Source organism: Phascolarctos cinereus, unplaced genomic scaffold, assembly GCF_003287225.1.
Source record: "Phascolarctos cinereus isolate Bilbo 61053 unplaced genomic scaffold, phaCin_HiC Scaffold_9;HRSCAF=440, whole genome shotgun sequence".
Classification (NCBI taxonomy): Eukaryota; Metazoa; Chordata; class Mammalia; order Diprotodontia; family Phascolarctidae; genus Phascolarctos; species Phascolarctos cinereus.
The window spans coordinates 15,308,656-15,328,905 of record NW_027556402.1 but is presented as its reverse complement, the minus strand read 5'-3'; the positions used below and the strand labels follow the sequence as shown (position 1 = coordinate 15,328,905).

Sequence of the window (20,250 nt, the reverse complement as noted above, 5' to 3'; positions counted from 1 at the left end):
GAACTGAGGAGACTTTGCCTTGACTTTCATTTTACTGCTGCCAACACAGGCAGAAACTTTTGGATAGCAAGGCTTTGCTCCTTACGTATGGCTAGTAATGGCTGCAGCACCCCAAGGCTTCATCACCCTCATCCTGAGAGTTAACATCATCTCAAGCATTCAGATTTCAGAATCCATGTTCTGGAAAAGTCACTCTTATCCTTCCTGTTTTCTATCCTGAAGTTTGGTACTGATGCGGCAGCTGGGACTTGTGGACTCACATATGCCTAGGACTGGGAAATGGGTGATGGAATGACTGCCCATTATTTATTTTATTGTTATTTGTCTTTTTTCATCTCCTTGGAAGGAGCAGCTTGGTGGAGTGGATAGAAAAGTGGCTGTGGAGCCAGAAAGACCACACTGGTTGTATGACCTTGAGCTGGCTCATCTCTCAGTGCCCTAGGCAGCACTTATGTTTCAGAGAAGGGGATGACCTCTATTGGTAGAGGGAGTTTCTTCATTTAGGACTTCCTTGTAGCAATGAAATCACAGGTTCAACCTCAAAGAGATGGAAGAAAAGGACCCATGTGCACAAAAATATAATATATAGTAGTTTTTTTGTTGTGGCAAAGAACTGGAAATTAAAGGAGTACTCATCAGTTTGGGAAAGACTGAACTACATAGATAGATAGATAGATAGATAGATAGATAGATAGATAGATAGATATAGATATAGATAGCTATATACTCACACACATATACATTTATATACATATACATATATACACACACACACATATATGCTATATATGAATATATTGGAATATTTTTGTGCTGTAAGAAGTGATGAAATGAATGATTTTAGAGAAACCTGGGAAGGCTTGTATGAAATGATGAAGACTGAGGTGAGCAGAACCAGGACAACAGTTTCTACAGAGGCAGAAATATTGTGACATTGCACAACTTTTGAAAGATTTAGAAGCTCTGACCAGTGTAATGGCCAGCCATGATTCCAGAGATCAATGGTGAGGCATTCTATCTGCCTCCTGGTGGGGTGGTGAGGGACTCACAGTGCAAAGGAAATCTTTTTTTAAGACCAAAAAAATAATCTGTATAATGCCAACAGACTTGTAGAGACAAACCTCTATGAATGAGTTAGGAACTTTGATTAATGCAGTGAAGAACCACCAATTCCAGAGGACTTGTGATGAAGCATGCTACCTATCTCCTGAGAAATTTATGATGGACTCAAAGTATAGAATAAGACACACATGGCTTGGTTTGATTTTGCTTTTTGGACATAGCCAACGTGAGGATTTGTTTTGTAAAACTATTCATATATGTCTCAAAGGTTTTGTTTTATATTTTCTTTTACAATGGTTATGTGTGAGGAAAGTAGGAGGAAGAGAAAATATGCCTGTAATTGAAAAAAAAATTAAATTAAAAAAAATCACAGATGCACTTCACATTACTATCTGTGTCCTCAGTAAATGTCATTTTGCCTAACCACAATGCCATGTGTTTAATTCTAGTTAGGTTGAAAAAAAAAGTTCCGTGAGAAATGAGGACTTGTGACAAGTGGTTTTGAAAAGATGAAGGACTCAAGTTTTGGAAACCTGAATGTATGGGTGGCCCCATATCTATATTTACCTAAAGACAGATATAGGTAAAACATCTCTTTGTTTTGTTAGTCTGGCTAAGTCTGGAGAGGCTCATCTATGTGAGTGATAAATTGTGTGTAGATAAATCCACACAAATCCAGTCACAGTAACTGATGAATACTATCTTTTAAAGTGTAGAGGGGTCATGATATGCATTGAGAGATAACCCAAACCAATGAAATCGCAGATCTTGAAACATTTGCCATTAATGTTTATTATAGAAGAGGTATCACACTGAACATAGTTAAATGCCTTGAGTCAAAGATATGAGTCAACAAAGGTTTCCTCTTTGGCCTCAGTATGCCTTCTTCGAGCAGGCAGCTTTTAGAGAACATGAAGTCAAGGTTGAATTTGAGCATGACCTGAAAGAGAGGATGGAAACGCTGTCATTAATTCTGCAAAGACAGCCTTCTTGGGATGTGCTGAACATTTTGCTTTTCTAATACAAACACCCTAACATGTCTCTTGACAGCCCTCATCTAGTTTCTAGGATTGGGAAACTTTCAATCACAGATTGGGTGGATAATGGGAAGGTGAAGGCTTCTGGATAGAATTTGAAACATTGACTTTGAAGCTCTCTGTTAGTTCCTGGGGTGAGAACACATTGGATATTGAGTGTTTGAATTCCTTAGCCAATGGGCCCATTCTTGCCTTCACTTCCAGGGCAGGGTATTGGGCAGTTTATCCAATTTAGAAAAATAAGAGATACTTTCTGGGATTTCCTTGCCTTGACCTTCACCATTTGGATGCTATGTTTGTATCGACTGCATGAAGCAGACATGTGTGTGTGGCTTTGTAGCACCCAGCATAGTGCCTGGCACATAGTAGGGGTTTGGTCAGTGCTTATTGATTGATTGAGTCTTTGATTGATTGATTGACCAATGGTACCCTTATCTAGGGAACTGGATATAATCTAGACTACAGAATCTTCAAGTTTGTCTTTCATTACTGCATTCAAAGTTTTGCTTTTTAGATATCTGACACGGTAAGTGTGGGACAGACACAGAAAGCAGAGATTAGAGTAAGAGAACCTGGGTTCAAAATCTATCTTTGAGGCTTACTACCTGAGTGACCTTGGGCAAGTGACCTCATCTCTCTGGGGCTCAGTTTCTTTATAGTAAGCATTGGATCAGATTACTTCTGAGGCCCTTTCTAGCTGTAGATCTCTGATTTGTTGATGCTATGACTTTAAAAAGCTACTAATGGTAAATTTTGTCCAGTCATTTTAGTTGTAACCAATTCTCCGTGACCCCAATGGGGGTTTTCTTGGCAAAGATACTGGAGTGGTTTGACATTTCCTTCTCCAGCTCATTTTATAGATGAGGAGGTTGAGGCAAATAGGGTTAAATGACTTGCCCAGGGTCACACAGCTCCTAAGTGTGTCTGAGGCTAGATTTGAACTCAGGAAGATGAGTCTCCCTGATTCAAGCCCAACACTTCATCCACTATGCCACCTAGCTACCCTTTAATGGTAACACCTAATGTATAAAGAAAAAAGTCTTGGTTATAGTAAAGAAATGTTTTCATCTGTTTTCTAGCCTGAGCAGCCATGTGGCATAAAGGATAAAGAGCTAGCCTTAGAGTCCAGAAGACTTGGTTGGGATGAAGTCCTGCTCCAATATGGACCTGCTGTGTGGTCCCGGGTCAATCACTTGTCCTCTCAGTGCCCTGGACTACTCTAACATAATAAACTGCAGGGCAAGTGGTGACCTGAATTAGTGGAGGCAGTTTTCTTACTGGGAGCTCCTTATATTGATGAAATTACAAAAAAAGTATTTTTTTTCCTAGCCCGTACTGTAAGAGACTTGATTCCCATGAGAAACTCTTCTCATCACCTAGAACCCATCAGATTATGCAGATTCTTTGACTCCAGCACCCCTCCCCCCATTACCTAGAACCCATCAGATTGTGCAGAGATTCTCCGGATCTGCCATTTTAGTCTAGCACCTCTCCCCCCATTTCCTAGATCAGTAGTGTCAAACTAGAGGCAGCACCCCCCAACATAGCACAACCTGGATTAAAATTTAATTGGGAAATATTTAAGAAAATAAACAAAAATACATAAAACATAGATATTACGTTTTAAAAATTAAATCAATATACTGCTCCCAGGGATCCTTATTTACCCTTTAGTGGTCCATAATTCCTATGTGAGTTTGATATCACAGACCTGGATTGTGGCAAAGCCTCCTAATCTGTCTCCTTGCCTCAAGTCTCTCCCCTCACTCTGGATCCTCCTATGGCACTGCTGCCCATTAACTGAAGATTGGACCATGTCCCTCCCTGACTCAGTCAACTCCATTGGCTTCCTTTTAAAGCCTTTCACAACCTGGCTCCAATCCATGCTTCCTGCCTCATTGTAAATCACCCTTCCCACACTCTGTGTTCCAGCCAAACAGACCTGCTCTCTGTTCCTCACACATGAGGCCCCATCTTCTTTCTCCATGGTTTTGCTCTGCCTGCCCTCCCATGACTAGAATGCATGCCCTCTTTACCTCTACCTCCAGAGTCGCTCTCTTCCTTGAATATGTGCAGCTCACTTACCATCTTCTTCATGAAGCCTTTTCTGATCCCTTCCCCCAAATATTTCTGCCCTCCCTCCCAAACTACCTTTTATGAGCTACTGTGTATAGATTTGTATTAACTTTATGTTGCATTTATCTATTTGCATATGTCCTTGTTTTCTCTTCTATTAGAATATAAACTCTTTGCCATTGGGATTTTTTCATTCTCTTTCCTTGGATTTTCAGTCCTTAGCATAGTGCTCTGTAAATACTTCTTTACTGCCTAATTGACTCACTTTCCATGTGTAAAAGTCTTGCAATATCTTACCATGCTATATGAGTATAAACTATTATGTACCATTCATTCCAAATTTGGGCATATTATAGGTTACTCTTGTTTATGTGGACTGGCTTGAGAGCCTCATCAAAATTAAGAATGGAAGAAAATGATACCAACTTCTAAACACCCAACTTCCTTGCAAACATTTGGAATATTCTTATTGACTCCCTTATTCACCATGGCAACTCTCCTCAATCTGTTCATCAATCAGGAAGCTTTCCCATCACACCTGTAGCCTCAACACACATAACACATAGAGAGCAGAGCATGTAGCTTCCTGCTTCCCTGAGAAGACTGAGGTCCCCCCTTTTCAAAAATATTCAGCATCACCGTTTCTCTCCTCCTATTCTTTTTTTTTTCTTCTTTTTTCTTTTGGTCACAAAAGAAGTATCCTGACTCTTCGCTGGGGTTAATCTCTCTACCTCTGTTCTGGACTCCCACGACTTCCTGACTTTTGCTGTAATCATTCCTTCTCTCCTGCATTTCAGTCTCTCAAGCTCAAAGTTTCCCAAACCAGGCTTATTATCTTGTTTTCCAAATCTGCTTCTTCTTTTGACATACTCATTCCTGGAAGTGGCCCCATCACCTACATAGTTTCCCAGGTTTGAAACCTTTGTGCCATCCTTGCCTCTTTACTTTGTCTTCAGCAGTTTCCTGCTTGCAAAAATCATCAGCTCTTTCCAGCTCTAAAAAACCCTTCTTTGATGCTTTTGGCCTTTCTAGGCGCTGTTCCATCTCTTCCCAAACTTCCAAGCCTTGACTGTTTGCGGCCGCTTTCCCCCTCCCCGGTGCATCCTCAGTGGCTGGGCTTCTGGCTTCCATCACTTAGACTATGGTGATAAGCTCCCTAATTGATCCTACGGCCATGCAGTAGATCCCTTCCATCTCCAATCCACTTGACGCATAACAGCCAAAGGGATATTGCTATAAATACCAGTCTTACCACGTCGTTGTTATTGTCTGTCCTTTTTTGAGGACGACCCGTGACATCAAGGGTGAATTGCATTTAAGTGAGGCAGCTATGTTACAGCGAGGTGGCGCAGGAGGTAAGCATATTAGACTTGGCATCGGGAAAGTTTTGAGTTCGAAGCTGGCCTCAGACACTTCTAGCTATGTGACCCAGGCAAGCCGCTTAACTTGTTTGTCTCAGTTTCCTCGTCCTTAGAATTGACTCCCCACTTACCCGCGCTCTTAGAATCCTTGGCTTCCTTCAGAGCTCAGCTCTAATGCCACCTCATATGTAACATCTTTGTCGATCCTCCCAGATCTAGAACCCCCCCTCTCATCCCGAAATTATCTGGCATTGTGGCATATCGGTTGCCGTCTATTTTGGTTGTTGTTCAGCCATTTCAGTTGTGTCTGATTCTCTGTGACCCCATTTGGGATTTTCTTGGCAAAAAAAATACTGGAGTGATTTGTCATTTCCTTCTCCAACTCATTTAACAGATGAGGAAACTGAGGCAAATAGGGTGAAGTGACTTGCCCAGGGTCACCTAGACAGCTGGATTTGAACTCAGGAAGATGACTTTTCCTGACTCCAGGCTATCACTCTATCTACTGTCTTTGTATCCTTAGTCATTCGCTTAGTGCCTGACACCCAGCTGGTTTTCAGTAAATGCTTGTCAAATGAATGATTGATTGGTTACCTCAGACTCAGTATTTCCCACACTAAGCTCATTATCATTTTGTGCAAACTTGCTTCTCTTGACGTCCTTCCTTTCATCAGTGGCCCCATCATCTTTTCCAATGATATTGAACTCAATTAGAAATGGGGCCACTTGTCATACCTGAGGATCCCTGTGGGCTGAATTTCAGCCTAGAAAACCACATGCTAACATCCTTATGTTCTATTGTATTTCATTTATTTTGTTAAATATTTTAAAATTACATTTCAATCTGGTTCAAGCCAGGCTGCGTGTGGCCCAGAGGTGCCATGGTTGACACTTTTGATCAGCTTGGTCTCTTGGGTTTGAGACCTTGGTGTGAGCCCTGCTTGCATCTTCCCTCTATCTCACTTCTAATGTTTAATCACTAAAATCTCCAGTTCTCTCTCTGCAGCAGCACTCATATCCATCCCCTTTCTACTGTTGCAACAATTTATAGCCTTCTCCCCACCGCAGACCTTCATTATTTCTTGCTAGGACTATTGCTGCGCAGCTAGTAAAGAAGTGGATAGAGCACCGGGCTTGGAGTCAGGAAGATCTGAGTTCAAATCTAGCCTCAGTACTCACTAGCTGTATGGCCAGGGCAAGTCACTTAACCTCTGTTTACTTCAATTCCTCATCTGTAAAATGTGGACATACAGGAGAAAGGGATGGTAAATCACTCTAGTATCTTTGCCAAGGAAACCTCATGGACAGAGTCCGTGGGGTCCTGTGGAGTTGGCTATGGCTTAACAACAACAAAAAGGATTATTGCTATAGTTTAGTGGTAGCCTCAGTTGCCCACCTCGCTTCTCTCTCTGCTATAATTCTTCACGTCATTGACAGAATAATAATCCTTTAGCGTTGATCTGATCATGTCACTGTTCTGAGCAAAATGCCTTTGCTTGGCTCTCTCTTCTCTGTCAAGTTCAAACTCCTTAGCCCGCCATTCAAAGTCCTTCATAATTTATTATCCTATCTTTCCAGGGTTGTCCCATCCTACTCCATAGTTAGACTGGATACTTTCCTCCTTGTATACACCACACTTTTTTTTGAGGCAATCGGGGTTAAATGACTTTCCCAGGGTCACGCAGCTGCTAATGCCAGAAGACGGATTTGAACCCAGTTTTCCTCCTCCAAGCCCCAAAGTCTACCTTCTGCACCATTTTACTTCTCTTTGATAGAATGTTCTGACAGAACTGGAGTTGGGGACTATTACTTCATTGTAGAGTGATTAGGACTTACCTCATGGTCCTCTGTTTGACTTATTTTTTTTAGAAAGAGCAGCTGATGCTGGAGGCGGTGCTGAGACAAAGTAATACCACAGCCATGGATATCTGGGGTAGCCAAAAGGTGGGTAGGGTGGGTAGGGTTGGTAGGGTCCAAATGGATACCAGTAACGGTTCCCATAAAACCGAGAAAACCGTTCATCACTGCCACTCTCCAACTGCGACAAAGAAGTAAAATAGAGTTGCATTATTGAAACTATGGAGGTCCAATAAATAGCTATGTAACATAAAGTACTGTGGAAGTATGCATAATACAAACCAGCTGGTCTTGAAACCAAGAAGACCTGGGTTCAAGTGTTTGTATGTGTTGGCTGTGGGACCTTGGGGGAGTCACTTCTTAGGCCCCCAGGCAACTCTTTAAGACAATATGGTGCATTGACAGTGACAACCTATATTGCTACATTTTTTATCACCCGGGACTTCCCTATAAAAATGAAAACAAAGGTCAGTTGTGCTCTCCACAAACATTTATTATTGTTGTTTCAGTCATGTCCGACTCTGTGGCCCCATTTGGGATTTTCTTGGCAGAGATACCAGAGTGGTTTGTCATTTCCTTCTCCAGGTCATTTTATAGATGCACTGAAGCAAACAGAGTTAAGTGACTTGCCCAGGTCACATGGCTGGTAAGTATCTGACGTTAGATTTGAGCTCAGGAATATGAGTCTTCCTGGCTCCAGGTCTAATACTCTATCTGCTGCAGCACCACCTAGCTGCAACATTTATTAAATGCCTGCTATATGCCAGACGCCTGTCCCATCGTGGAATAGAAGAGAGGGCCTGAATTCAAATCCTGCCTCTCTCTTCTGCACTTTCTACCTAAGTACGCTTGGACAAGTCATTTTGCTTCCCTGGGCCTCAGTTTCCTTGCTGAGGGACTTAGGTGGTGCCTCACGTTGCGACATTTCTCTTATATTCTCTTTTCTCCACCCATGTAACTGCCACCCTGATACAGCCCCTCATCTCCTCTTACCTGGACTACCCCAAGTATCTGTCCCCAGGTCTCTCCTCATCACAGTCTACCTGTCCTTAGCTGCCAAAGTGACTTTTCCAAAACCTAGCTCCTCCCCTCCCCCCCAAGCTCCAGGGCCGCTCTGTTTCCTCCAGCATCTAATGTAAATTCTTTGGGATTTAAAGCTGCCCACCACCTGGGCCCTTCCTACCTTTCTGGTCGTCTTCTGCTTTCCTCCCCTCCTTCCGATCTGCCACCCGGGCCTCCTTGGAGGAGAGAGGTGGAGCGACCCATCCATGGAACTCCAAGGAGGCCAGGGTGGCTGGATGTCTGCTGGGCTGTCCCTGGTGCCCAGGCCACCCTGCCCCTTCCCATCTGCCTCTGGTCACCTTGACTCCCCTGAGGACTCCACTCAAACCCCTCCCCTCTGGGATCACCTGTCTCCTCCCTATGCGTCTTGTATGTATTTCTTTATTTACATGCTGTCTCCCTCATTCTAATGGATGCTCTCTGTTTTTGCCTTTCTTTGTCTCCCGGGGCTTATGACAGTACCTGGCACATAGTAGACACTTAAAATTAAGTCAGCTGGGTGGCACAGCTGGGCCCGGACTCAAGAACTTGTTATTTAATCATGTCCAATTCTTCATGGCCCCATGGTCATGGAGTCAGGAACACTTGCGTTCAAATCCAGCCTTAGATGCTTTCTAGTTGTGTGGCCCTGGGCAAGTCATTGAACCTCTGCCTCAGTTTCCTCAACTGTAAAATGGGGATAATGACAGCATCTACCTCCCAGGGCTGTTTTCAGGATCAAATAAGATAATACTTGTAAAATGCTTAACAGATAGTAGGCACTTAACCAATGTTGTCCCCACCTCCTTTTTGACTGGCTTCCCAACTCTAGTTTAAATCTCTGATCCTATTTCTAAGTTCATCGGGAGAGTTATTTGATATGGGGAGGTCAGGGTAGAAAGTCACTTCCAGCTGATCGTGGCCCAAGTGGGCTATCTGAAGAATCTCAGTTCACTAGATAACTTTCATCTATAAAATATAGCCCGGAAGACTAGACAGTGTTACCTCATCCAGTTGCATTCAAGCAGGACTTTCCCCACCTCCGTGGCACTTGGACTTGTTTAGATTCTATTTATCTGCCTGTTCCTCAAACCCACTACTTTGACTTTTGTCAGGCTTCAGCAGAGAGATTTCTTTCTTTTTTTTTTTTTTGGCTAGACAATGAGGTTAAGCTTCTTGCCCAGGGTAGCACAGCTAGTGAGTGTTACGTGTCTGAGGCCAGATTTGAACTTGGGTCCTCCTGACTCCAGGACTGGTGCTCTATCCACTGCACCACCTAGCTGCCCCAGCAGAGAGATTTCTTTCAGATGCCAAATCTTCTGCCAAAATAGTAATAATGATAATTATAATAAATCTTTTGCAAAAACAGGTTTTGCCATTGGGACAAAAATAAGGTGTTGGTCTTTTGATCTACTTGGCCACTGTTGAAATAAACAGAACCTTAGGGCCTCCCAATTCTCAACTCCTTAGCGGCTGTTTTGTCAAGGGCATAGAATCAGACCTGGAAAGGACTTTGGAAGCCATCTAGGACAGCTCCCTCAATTTATAAGTGAAGAAACGGAGGCCTTGAGGGGACAAATGACTTATCCAGGACCACTTGGCTAGCAAATGTCAGTTAGGACTTGAACCCAGATCTCGACTCCCTTTCTCTGCTTTCATAGCAGATGCTTGAGCTGTGCTGAGCAGAGGACAGCACTGACCACTGAGGTGGATTAGCTTACTCACAACATCATGTTTGGGTAGTGTTTCATCCAAATCCAACCAGATAATTACTCAAGCTAGTCACCTTTTTCATTCAGAACCAGTTTGGACAATGCATAACTATATGTCTCTGATTTCCACTTATGGAAAGAGAAAAGCTCTGTAGTCAGAAACTGTGTCCTAAAGTGCTGATGTCTGAAGCTCCCTCAGTATAATTTGGGGTTTGAGATAGACACACATAATGATTTTTAAAGCTGGCACGTGCTAGGATATTTGCGGACAATTCACGTGGGGCAGCAAACTTGGGAGACACCGCACACTTCTCAGTGAATTGTATTTGAAGTCAGACAACCCGATAAGAGTTGCAGTTTCCCAATTTACAGCCTGTCTGACTGGGGCTGTAATATGTGGCCTCTTTGGGACTCAGTTTCCTCATGTGTAAAATGAAGAGATTCAGCTCAATCGTCTTCAAGATCCCTTCCAACATAAGCGATAAGGTCCTATGACCTGGAGACTAAAACCAAGAGTGCGGCGAAGTCCGATGCACGCTTTGGCAAGTTCAGACTGACATTCCATTTTTCTTGACGCTGTCACAACACGTTTCCTCGTAAACTTCCTGACTACTGTTTCTTCTTTAGCATGGCCAGGGGGCACATCGATTTAACTTCAGTGCCAAAGCATTGATTATTTGAAGTTTAGCTCTGTTTTGATTTCCATGTCTAGCTAGCTATGATTAACCATAAAGTAGGACCGCAAGGGGCGCCATGGCACCTAGAGCAGCAGCCTGAAGTCAGGAAGACTCATCTTCATGAGTTCAAATCTGGCCTCAGACATTGACTAGCTGTGTGACCTAGGCAAATCACTTTGCCCTATTTGCCTCAGTTTCCTCATCTGTAAAATGAGCTGGAGAAGGAAATGTCAAACCATTCCAGCATCTTTGCCAAGAAAACCCCAAATGGGCTCACAAAGAGTTAAACACAGCTAAAAAGACTGAACGACGGTAGCAAAAAAGCCAAACATAAAGTAATCTTTTTTGCTCATCTTCCTCGGCTTAATTTAACATTAATTATCTCATTATCTTCCAAACTCCCTGCTGATTGCTTCTTACATTAGAGAACTGCCACATAATGAGAAGATGGGACTCATTGGAAAAGACCCCGAGGTTGGGAAAGAGTGAAGGCAAAAGGGAAAGGGGAGGGCAGAGTGTGAGATGGAGAGGTGGTGCCACGGAAACAAGGAGTGTGAGTGGGGACAGACTTCAGGAGAGAGTGCAGGGTGGAAGGGCCTGGCGGGCTGCAGTCGGCGGGGTCACGAAGAGTCAGACACAACTAAATGCCCAACAGCAACACTTTTCAGAAAAGAAAGTCCGCTGGACATGCTTCTCTCTATGGCATTTTCAGATGCTTTAGCAGAGGCAATATGGCAAGAGTAAGAGGAACTCACACTTCGCTTTTCTCGTTCCTGGTCCTGAGAGGCCTAAAATACAAACCAGTAGAAAATCCGTCAGATGCAAGCATGCGTGTGGACCCACACACATGTACCCACACACACACACACACACGTCCACACACACCAAAAAGATGTGACTGAGGAGGAGATAACATAGAGAATAGAGGCAGATGTGGTACAGAGAAAAGAAAGCTGCATTTGAATTCAGAGAACCTGGCTTCACTTCCTGTGTGACCCTGGGCAAGTCACTTAACTGCTGTGGGCCTCAGTTTCCTCGTCTGTAAAATGAGGAAGTTGGATTAAGTGAACATCTGGATATGGGCAGCTAGGTGGCACAGTGGATAGAGCACTGGCCCTAGAGTCAGGAGGACCTGAGTTCAAATCTGGCCTCAGACACATATTTCCTAGCTGTGTGACTCTGGGCAAGTCACTTAACCCCAATCTCCTCACCAAAAAACAAACAAACAAGCAAACAAAACCGCATCTGGACAGCAGCAACAGCAAAGGCCCCTTCTAGCCTGGGAGCCATAAGCCTGTGACTAACAGCATGATTGCCATACTGCTTCTCAGGATCTGCCATGATATATTCTTGTTGCTGCTTTTCAGTCATTTCAGTCCTGTCTGACTCTCTGTGAGCCCATTTCAGGTTTTCTTGACAAAGACACTGGACTGGTTTGCCATTTCCTTCTCCAGTTCGTGTTACAGGTGAGGAAACTGAGGTAAGCAAGGTTAGGTGACTTGCCTAAGGTCATGCAGTTAGGAAGTGTCTGAGGATGGATTTGCACTCAGGTCTTCCTGACTCCAGGCCCCATGCTCTATCTGCCGCAGCGCCCCCTAGCTGCTCCTGGCACAATGTGGGCACCTCGTAAATGCTTATTCTCTTGACTCTTCATCAAGACTATGGGCTCTCCTAGTGGACAGGTTAGATGGTCAGAATCATGAGATTTCTATGTAACTAAACCTTTCACTTAAGTGACAAAAAACTGAACCCAAGAGGAAGACGAGCTTCCCGGCCGTGGTGCTAAGGGACCCCATCCATCCTGAAGAAGCCATGGCTCATTTCCTGTTTAAAAACCAGAAAACCAGGGAGGAGAAGCAAAGAGCCCAAAGGCAGATAGAAGGAGGGAACCAAGAGCTCTCGAATACAAAGATCGAGCTTACCAGGGAGCCAAGTGTCATGGCGATGACAGCGATGATGATGAGGGCTTTCATGATCCTCTGCAGCGTGTCCTGGGGGCAAGCGATGCAACATCATGACCGACACAGGGCATTGCTAAGGCATTTTGGGAGATGCAGCTAGTGACTTTAGGGGAGTTGCCTTTCTCTAGGCCTCAGGAAGAAGGAGGGTGTTGACTTAGGCGGTCCCTAAGGCCCCTTCCAGCTCTGACAGTTTATGACTCTGTGACACCTCCACTATTCACCCTATACTTTATATATGATAGATTGCACTTGCCTGAATCCCTTAGCAAATTGTAGAAAGGTTTCCACATCTTTGTTCTGAGTTGCTGAGGTTAACTTTCCATACCAAAGTTAATAATAATAATAAATAATAAGTTTATATTATATATTACAAAAATACAGTATAAATAATATGGTATAATTATAGAATATAAATAAGATTATGAATGAAGATTATAATTATATTATGAATAATAAATATAATATATAACAAGTAATATATAACACTGTATAATTATATAATATATAATGTTACACATAAATAATATTGTAGACATAATATATTATAAATAACAAATACTGTTATATTAATATTATATAAATATATAACATACAATATATTATTATATATTTGATATGATATATGACTATGTAATATATAAGTAATGCCATAAATTATATAATATATTATAAATAATGCATGTTATTATAATGATTATTATACTGGCATTTTAATAATGTTTTAAGGTTTGCAAAGCACTTTATGAATATTATCTTATTTCATCTCAAAATCATCCTGGGAGGTAATTGCTATTATTACCCCCATTTTATAGTGGAGTGAAGTAAGACAGACAGGTGAAATGACTTGTCCAGGGTCACCCAGCTGGTGTCTCAGGCTGAATTTGAACTCAGAGCTTCTTGACTCCCAGTCCAGTGCTCTCTCCACAGTGCTACCTGACCGCCATGATTCCATGATGGCAGATACGGCATGTTGCCTCCAGTCTATGCAGACAGTGGAGGAGGGACCTTGACAGGGTGGAGGAGCTGGGGCGGGAGGGGATTGGACCTAATGGGACAACTTTTCTTTGTTACCTTTTATTGTCATTTCTCATTTTAACGGGAGCGCATCTTGTCTTCCTTACTAGAGTGTAAGCTCCATGAAGGCAGGGGCTATGCCTTTCTCTGAAATTCTCCAAGCCACCAGCTTGGCTACAGTAGGATTTCACTAGCTGCTTGTTGAATTGAATCAAACTCCAGGTTAGAGAACATTTAGCAGAATGGTGTTCTGGAAAGTAAGGAGAATCTTAATGAACTAGAACCCTCAATTAACTATTTTTTTCCCTGCATTAAGAGATATAGCAACGACTCAGCAAACATCTGCATGCCCAGACTACGTATGACAAAGAGCGAGACGATGTCTGCTAACAACTGGCTTACCTTCTAGTAGGGAAGTCAATAAAAGCCATATGAAATGCATATGATAAAAATTTAAAGTTAATTATACAGACACAAATATGCACACAGGGGAATATAGATAGTGCGGTGGTGAGAGCACCAGGCTTGGAATCGGGGAGATTCACCTTCCTGAGTCAAATCTGGCCTCAGACACTTACTAGCTGTGTGACTCTGGGCAAGTCACTTAACCCTATTTGCCTCAGTTTCCTCATGGGTAAAAATGGGCTGCAGAAGAAAATGGCAAACCACGTCTTTGCCGAACAAAGCAAACAAACAGACAGACAAAAAAAAAACCCAAGTGGGATCACGGAGAATTGGACATGACTGAAAACGACCGAACGACAACACGCAGACACAGTACTGTGTTAATAAAAGATCGCATGGGTATCAGGAAGGGCTTCAGATGGTATTTGAGCTGTATCTGAAGGGAAGGAAAGACTGTAAGAGGTGCAAGTAGGGAAGGAGTTTAATTACAGGCATCGACGATGACCAGTGAGTGGTATAGCCCCCATCTGAACTCGATCCAAGTCTGGACAGAGCACTGGAGTCCAGAATGCCTCAGTTCCAATCCGATCTCTGACACTTACTAATTGTGTGATCCTGGGCAAGTCACTTAACCCTCTCAGTCTCAGTTTCCTCATCTGTAAAATGGGGATGATAATGGCACCTACCTCCCAGAGTTGCTCTCAGGATCAAATAACATGTCATGTAAACTACTTTGCAAAATTTAAAGCATTATGTGAATTATGACTATTATTATAGTCCTAAAACAGGGCTATAATAGTCATAATAATACAACCACATTTAATTTCCATTTTCATAGAAAGAATAACGGAGTGACTATTGAGAGGTTTTATTTCTGCTTCCCATTGCCTTCTCCCCCAACCCAGCTAGAAAAGATACTATTCCTGATCTTGGCATCTTGGGCATTAGGATCTTTGGTAAATGATAGATACCAGTATTTGTTTCAGTGAAATTTAGTGAGTCAGTTAAGATGATCATATAAACATATGCTTAGCCTTGGATGGGAATTCCATATGTATATAATATATATGCAAATATATCATTATAGCCCTAATTCATTTGAAAATACATAAATCCTTTCAGGATACATCACAAATTCAGTATGGATTCAAGGCCAATCTCCTAGACCTTACTGTCTACACCGATAGCACTAATGAGTATTGACTGAAGTTCAGAATGAAGAAAAATTACAATATTTTCAAAGAAAGAGGTTAATTATGCTCCCTATACATGTTACCAAAGCCAGAAGGAAGACAGGCCAATCACGTACTTCCAACATAGTTTTAACTACCAGATTGAAATTTTAAAAGGGTTTCCTTATCAACATTTTAACTACAACACCTCATTCCCCACGTATTCTAATTAATAGAAATTTTAAGATGAAATACAAATTCTTTTCATTGAGGCCCAACGAAGAACCACTTCGTTATTAAAAGCTCTCTTACCTCAGACTTTGGGCTCAGATTCTTTCTTCAGATTCTGGTGTGAGGACAGAGAATAAGGTGGCCCCACCACGGACCAATATTTTATATATTCAGAAGCAGGTTGGAATGAAGCTTGTGGCTTGCGGGCTTCTCCCGGGGGATCCAGCATTATCCAGCTGGATCAGGGAATGTCCCAGGGTGTTGAAATTAGGGACCAATCTGGCATTCCCCTTTTCGTAGAAACTGTATTAAAGGGACTAGTGAGTAATTTTACTTATGCTTCCCAATCCAGTTGGGAAAGATATTAATCCTGATCATGGGATCTCGGGCTTTAGCATCTTAATACTTGGTCAATGATAGTGTCAATACCAGCATTATTTGTTTCAGATGAAATTTAATGAGTCGGTTAAGATGATCACATAAACATGTGCTTAGCCTTGGCTAGGAATGCCATATCCTTTTGGGTAATGCCCATTGGGTAGAGCATCCTTTCAAGGAAATGCAGCATTTTAGCTAAGAGCGATAAGCCAAGAGGTAAAACTTAGTCATGGTTGAGCCACAGACCTGTCTGATGTTAGTTATTCATGTTGGTTAAACATCAAAACATTTTATGCAATAAATGACACATTTAGATAGATAGATAGATAGATAGATAGATAGATAGATAGATAGATAGATAGATGAGTAGATAGATAGATAGATGGGTAGATAGATAGATAGATAGATAGATAGATAGATAGATAGATAGATGAGTAGATAGATAGATAGATGGGTAGATAGATAGATAGATAGATAGATAGATAGATATAGATAGATAGATAGATAGATAGATGGGTAGATAGATAGATATAGTAAAGGACTACAAAGTTGTTGGCTTTTTTCTCAAAACAACCTTGTGAGGTAGGTATGGCAGTATGATTTTTATGATAAGTAATAACTTAATTTCATTGTTATACAAATAATAATTTTATTTTATGTAACATGGAAACATAACACATGTAATTGTCATATAAATAGCAGTTTATATGATTACATGAATAACAATTTAAGGACTGTTAGGTGGCACAGAGGATAGAGCAACAAGTCTAGAGTCAGAAAGGCCTGAATTCAAATCCAGCCTCAGACACTTCCCAGGGCAAATCATTTCACTTGGTTTGCCTCAGTTTCCTCATCTGTAAAGTGAGCTGGAGAAAGAAATGGCAAACTACTGCAGTATCTTTGCTGAGAAAATCTCAAGCAGGGTCACAAAGAATTGGACACGATTGAACAATAAGAGTGAATAATAATTTATATATTACATAAATGCATAGATAATAATTTTATGTAACTATCCTATAAATATACAAATATTTTTCTCGTACATAGTTGAGGAAACTGTGGCTTTGAGAGGTGATGTACTTTGCTTTTAGTCACAACTGCCCTGGGAGGTAGGTGCTATTATTGTCCCCATTTTACAGTTGAGGAAACTGAGGTAGTCAGAGGTTGAATGACTTGTCCACGGTCGCACAGCTAGAAAGTGGCTGAGGTAGAATTTGAACTCAGGTCTTCTTGACTCCAGGACAAGCTTTCTCTTCACTGTACCATCTACCTGCCTGAATAAGACCTGAAAGTAGAGATAAAGGTATGGATGTAAGAGATGTTCTGCAAATAGAATCATAGGGACTTAATTGGCAATTACTTAGATTTATGGAGTAAGGGAGTGTGAGTGGGCATTGAACTGGCCCTCTGTAAAAATGGTGGTACCCTCAAGAGAAATAGGGAAGGTTGGAAGAGGGGAAGGTTTAGGGGAGGGTGGGTGGAAGAGAAGAGAACACAATGAAATCTTTTAAGCAGATCACAGACAACCTAGGCCTGCTCATCGCTTTTGCTTCACTCTGTCTGCATCTAAAACAAAAGTGGCTGGAGGCAGGGTGGGACTCACCAGAAGCCACTGTCCTGGAGCCCAGAGCCCATTCGGGGAAGCTTGCTGGAGCCATGTGGATGTGCTGTGGGGGGAGTTTTGTTTGCTCAGCTGCTTCTGGAGGTCCTGGTTAGGTTAGAGCTTAGGAGCCAACTCGTATAGATACAGAGACAAGAGTTTGGGAGCTTGTAAAACGATGGAGCGCCAACGGTGGGAAGAGGCATAATGGGAGAGTATTGGGCGATAATGGCTAAAAAGGAGGTATTTGGGAGATTATCAAAGAGAGAATGGGATGTGACCCACCTTCAAATTGATTACCCTTTGGGATCATTTCCCTACCTTCTTGGGATCTTGTCACAGGCCAGTGGAGCTGTGGAAACCACTAGTGTAGCCCCTTGGGGAGTCACAACCTCTTAGTCCTCCAGACAACTAAATTACACAGGAATTGTTGAGTTCTATCAGTAGGAGTTTTTATGGCAGGAATTCTTTATGGTGATGAAATTTTAATGCTGCACTGAAATCTTTTAAAATTCTAGTATGGTAGATATTATATTCCTGTGTTGTGGATAACATATGCAAATGTGAACTAATACCAGCCCCCTGTTATGGTGTCTCACTGTGCCCCCTTTATTCCCTGTCTTTCCTATCTATGAGAGAGAGAGAGAGAGAGAGAGAGAGAGAGAGAGAGAGAGAGAGAGAGAGAGGTTCAACAAATTCAACACATACAGTTAAATCAATGAACAAGTGAATAAATGCTTCCCCCTTTATCCACTTCCTATGTATTTGTTTTTCCCTCAGACAACTGATGGATTTATTGGGCACAATTCCCCTTTACAGATACTAGTGTAAAGGCTAATGTAATGTTAATACCCAGAAAAAAAAAACAACTTCCCAGTTTAAACAGCTTTTCATAGTTAGGCTGACCTTTGTGGTTGAGATTTAAGTTGTGGTTGTCAATTCTAGGATTTGGAGAGGCGTGGACCCCTTTCCTGTTACAACAGAGCTTTGGTTGAGAAATTCAGGGAAGTTAGAAAGGTCAGAAGATATCATGGCCACACTATGCCTAACTGGATTTCACCAGGCACTTCTTGTGCTTATTGTTAGAGGCATATGTGATGGCCTTACCAAGGCACCTACGTAGCCTTTGGCAAGAGGCAAGGGGCAGTGCTAGGGACCTGGGTTATCTACTCTTGAACTTCCAGATCCCATGGCCTGTAGAAAAGCAGAAGAACTTGGCACGGGTTTCTCTATACACAGTGAGGCCTGGCAGCAGTGATACTGCCCCCAGTTCATGTTCCTCTTTGGGGGAAGAAAGTCAGGCAGCAGCAATTTACCCAACTAGCGAGGAATCAGTAAGGTTACCAAGCTTGGGATGAACACTGTGCTATGTGACGGAGAAACAGATACAAAAATGATCCAGTCTCTGACCCCAAGGAACATATAGTTTAGTGGAGGAAATATAACACATACAGGGGAGTAATGTCAGGTTTAGTTATTAAGTGTCTACTCTGTGGCAGGCACTGTGGGAACTGAGGATGCATAGGCAAACATGAAACTGTTCCTTGCCCTTTAAAAACTTACATCCTTGTATATGCATAGCCTATATCAGATTGCATGCCATCTTGGCAAAGGAGGGGGGGAAAGGAGAGGGAGAAAAATTTAAACCTCAAAAGCTTATAGAAGTGATTGTTGATAAATCAAAATAAATTAATAGAAAAGAAAAAGAAAAGGAGGGGATTGAACTTGGGTGGGGGGAAAGCTTACATTCTTTAGGAATATGTGGGCCACCAGGGAACCGTCGAAAGACTCATTCCATGGTCTCAAGCCTGGCCTGCCTATAACAGTTTCCTATTATCAACTCTGGTTGGAATTGGTTCAATGAGCCTGCGCTTTCAGCCCCAAAGTTGCATTTTCTAACTAGACACTGGGCTTTCCAAACCTGACTTACTCTCTAAGTTTGCTTGATTCCCTAAGTTTAGAGATCTTTTGTACCCAGAACTTAATGACCTTTTCCCCTTCTTCTATCTCTGTCATGATGTCTTGGTATTCAATTCTAGCACCTGGTTTTCTCTTTCCTTTCTAACTTCAGCTACTCCCCACTCTGAACCGTAACAGTATATTTTCTAGGGCTTATTTATAAAGGAAAGTAGGCTAGGAATAGGAATTGGATGGACCATTGTATTGGCATAGGGAATTCCCACATGAAGAAACTGCCTCTACCAATAAAGATCAGAAACCTCACTGCAACTTGTAGTCTTACAGGATTCCGCGATGCACTAAAAGGTTAAGCCATTTGCCCAGGATCGCGTGGCATGTATCAGAGGCAGGACTTGAAATCAGGTCATCCTGCCTGATAATGCAGTTCTCTATCCACTACACCAGTCTGGCTCTCATTTAAAGGAAAATCCACTATAAAATTCAGATAAAATTCAATAAATTCAATAAAATAAGTTTTTTTAAAAATCACAGAATTAAGGCACAATGGCGGCTGAGATAATCAGACGTTCACAGGAAACAAAATCCAAGAAAGGAGCCAGTGGTAAAGCCTGTGGCCTAAAGAAATCAGGTCTGAAATGCTTTCCTAAAATCAACTAGAACTAAACACTTGGGTAAACTGTGTGTGTGTGTGTGTGTGTGTGTGTGTGTGTATTTGTATGTATATGTATATACAATATATATATTTC

At 42.1% G+C, this 20,250-nt stretch overlaps 1 protein-coding gene across 1 annotated transcript; it reads right to left on the bottom strand.

The window, feature by feature from the left end:
- Window positions 1–1,830: 1,830 nt before the first annotated feature.
- FDCSP (follicular dendritic cell secreted protein) lies at window positions 1,831–18,631 on the bottom strand. Its single transcript, XM_078148383.1, is given in 7 exon segments — window positions 1,831–2,002; window positions 7,373–7,574; window positions 11,579–11,611; window positions 12,746–12,814; window positions 15,582–15,583; window positions 18,491–18,563; window positions 18,566–18,631. Coding segments are annotated over 6 exon segments (429 nt in total). The 5' UTR covers window positions 18,617–18,631; the 3' UTR covers window positions 1,831–2,002; window position 7,373.
- Window positions 18,632–20,250: the final 1,619 nt, after the last annotated feature.